Below are 2,861 nucleotides of genomic sequence, written 5' to 3' on the forward strand. Positions count from 1 at the left end.
ACTTGGGCGGCCGCCAGAGGCAAAAAAAGCGAATATTGCGCTATCCATGCCAGTGTCACGAGTGGTTCTGGCGGCCATCGTCTTGGGCACGGTGAGTTCCGTTACCCTCCTCCGCACTTTTCGACGGCCGACCAGATTCGTGTGGGCCACGCTTTCGATGAAGCCATGCAGGGCCACGACGGAGTCGCTGAGAAGTTGTGGGCCGGCCTCGGTCTCCGTGGGACAAGCGCGGCTAGAGCGTACGGTCCCCGTGGATGACGAGGACGGAAGTCATGGGGGACCGGAGCTACTGAAGGACAGTGTATCTTCGCGGTGAGGCGGTGGGGTGAGCGGTACCGCCTCGCTGTCGTGGTGTACAAAATCGTGGACGATGATTGCGAAACGGTGCCTGACGGCGGGAACGAGGACCATGGAGGACGAAGTGCGGGCCGCAAGGAAGAAGGAAAGAGATCAGTCGTGAATTTTCCTTGGAGACAACAAGCAGAAAAGAATTTGTGTTGACATTTGTCTTTAGCTTGTTGCTTCTGTTTATATCTCCGTACTGTTCTACTTCTATACAGCGTCGACCGTCCCATCCAAGGACGGCTCGCGACACGTGGTGGAGAAGCAGGGTAGTGGTCCTCGTTGTGAAGAAGAACCGTCGGAGACGTCGTGGAGTGTGATCCCGTAGTGCAAGGAGGTCTGGTATCGAGCCCGGACGCATAGGGACTGGAGTGTGATTTTCGGTGCGGAATTCCTGGTATAGAGCCCAGGGGCGCATAAGGGAGTGTGAAGTTTGGAGTTTATTCGGCGCGGAATTCCTGGTATAGAGCCCAGGGGCGCATAAGGGAGTGTGAAGTTTGGAGTTTATTCTGCGCGGAATTCCTGGTATCAAGCCCAGGGGCGCATAAGGTAGTATTGGGAACAAGAGTTTGACGAGGGAAGCATTGGAGAAGAGTGTCATGTCGGTATACGTGGAAGACGACTATGAAGAGGACCTGAGGCGGTCCGCTGCCAGAGAGGCGGCTGAAGAAGGATAGAGTCAGGGAGCCTCTCAGACGGAGGATGTAAAAGATGAAGATGAGGAAGAGAAGGCTCCTGTGGGAGTGACAGCCGCTGCTGATCCGGACGCTCTACGTCCTCCTCCACCAGGGGTACCTCGTCCGGGCCCGGCGACACCGCCTCCGTACCGGGCGCCGGCTCCGTTTACACCTTTTCTTCTACCTTGACCGCGTCTTTGACGCCACCCGTCACCTCCAACCGGCCTTCTCCAGCCGCCCGTAGCTCGTCGCGCGTGCTCTTGGACCTCAAAGATGTCGACTGTGATGAAGGTGCTGCCGATGTTCTACTCGGACACGGCTACGGTGGAGAAGGCGCGCGACTTCTGGGAGCTGTTCGAGTACCACACTGACCGGTTGCCAGACAGAGAGCGACTGTTGGTTTTCCGACAGAAGCTGAAGGGACGTGAGGCCGAAAGATGGTGGAGCAACTCCAGCATCAAGTCGTTCGCGACGCTGAAGGTGCGTTTCCACAACCGGGTTCTCAGCAGGACGGCTGACGAGCTCTGGGAGAGACTGTACTCCACTCAGCGTGAACGTGGCGAGTCAGTGGAGGAATGGGGAGACCGAGCCACGGATCTGTGCGACTCCCTCGACTATCCGAACCCTCAGATGCGGTATCAGTTGTTCGGTCGTGGCCTGAAGACCAAGAGGATGCTGGCTGCTCTAGATTCAAGCCCGGCTCGAGATATTCCGGAGGCGTGCGAGTGGCTAATGTTTAAGGACATGCATCGTCCTGTGAAGGAAGACGACGAATTTCCTGACGAGTCGCGGGCGAGGACTGATAGTCACACGGCGACTGTGAACGCTCTAACCCAGAAGCTGGACGACTTCCTGTTGCAGCAGCAGGAATGGCAACACCAGGTGATGGAAGATTTGCAATCCGTGCCGCCGGCTGCGGTGCCTACTGTATCGGCGGTGGTGCCGAGCTCCGGAGGCCACGGACAGCTCCCTCCCGCTGGTGGAGCTGGTCCGTTCGGAGGTAATCGTGCCCGTCGAGGCATCAAGATGGCGGAGGATGCCCACACGCAAGAAGGAGAACTTGTCTGTGGCCGATGCGACTACAAGGGTCACACTCGCGTGACGTGTTCGCGTCAAACGATGACTTGCCGACGGTGTAACCAGTACGGTCATATTGTGGCTGAGTGTGAGATGCCGTATACCGGGGTCCGTGGCCCGCCTAGCGGTGGAAACGGAGGAGGAAACTCGACGATGCGGTGTTTCTACTGCCACCAGATCGGTCATAGTGTCTCTCAGTGTCCCGAGATCGCTACTCTGAAGGGATTGGCCACGACTCTGAAGGCGTCGACGGCCGAAGCGTCTAGTCAATGATGGGAGCGTGAGGGAGGGGAAGAGCGAGTCACTCCTTCCTCTGGTCAAGTGGATGACTCGAGTGGCGGCCGAGTGAAGGATGGAGGAGATAAGGCCGTTACAGTGGACGTTGATCAAGAACCGTTACTTGTCACATCTTATATGGGACAAATACAACCACTTTCTCTTTTGCTACTTCTGCAAGACTCCAAGCTTTCTTCCTCATCGGTTCCTCGTCGATCTCACTCCCAGCAGCAATCCTGTGACGGTATCCTATTAAATCTGGATTACACACAGCCCCACATTGTGAATCTTCGAATCTTACCGTATCTTTCCCATATGATCATCACTTAAGTACGATAATCATGTCCATGATTAATCCTGGCCTCAGTCGTGTACAGACCCATGTAATTAATCCTGGCCTCCAACAGCCGCCGTTAAAAAAAAGGCTGGCGATACAGCCCATGTTTTTAAAAAGGGTTAGGTATCGAAACAATGGTGATCATGGATACA

General features: G+C 55.7%; 1 protein-coding gene across 1 annotated transcript; it reads left to right on the top strand.

Annotated features, from left to right (window-relative positions):
- Positions 1-1,292: 1,292 nt before the first annotated feature.
- On the top strand, positions 1,293-2,369 carry PITG_19792 (uncharacterized protein; the record flags this gene model as incomplete). The annotated part of the gene is made up of 1 exon (XM_002895661.1): positions 1,293-2,369. One exon carries the CDS (start codon positions 1,293-1,295, stop codon positions 2,367-2,369), a length of 1,077 nt encoding a protein of 358 aa, XP_002895707.1.
- Positions 2,370-2,861: the final 492 nt, after the last annotated feature.

This window comes from Phytophthora infestans, genomic scaffold, assembly GCF_000142945.1.
Source record: "Phytophthora infestans T30-4 supercont1.142 genomic scaffold, whole genome shotgun sequence".
In the NCBI taxonomy this organism is placed as follows: domain Eukaryota; phylum Oomycota; class Peronosporomycetes; order Peronosporales; family Peronosporaceae; genus Phytophthora; species Phytophthora infestans.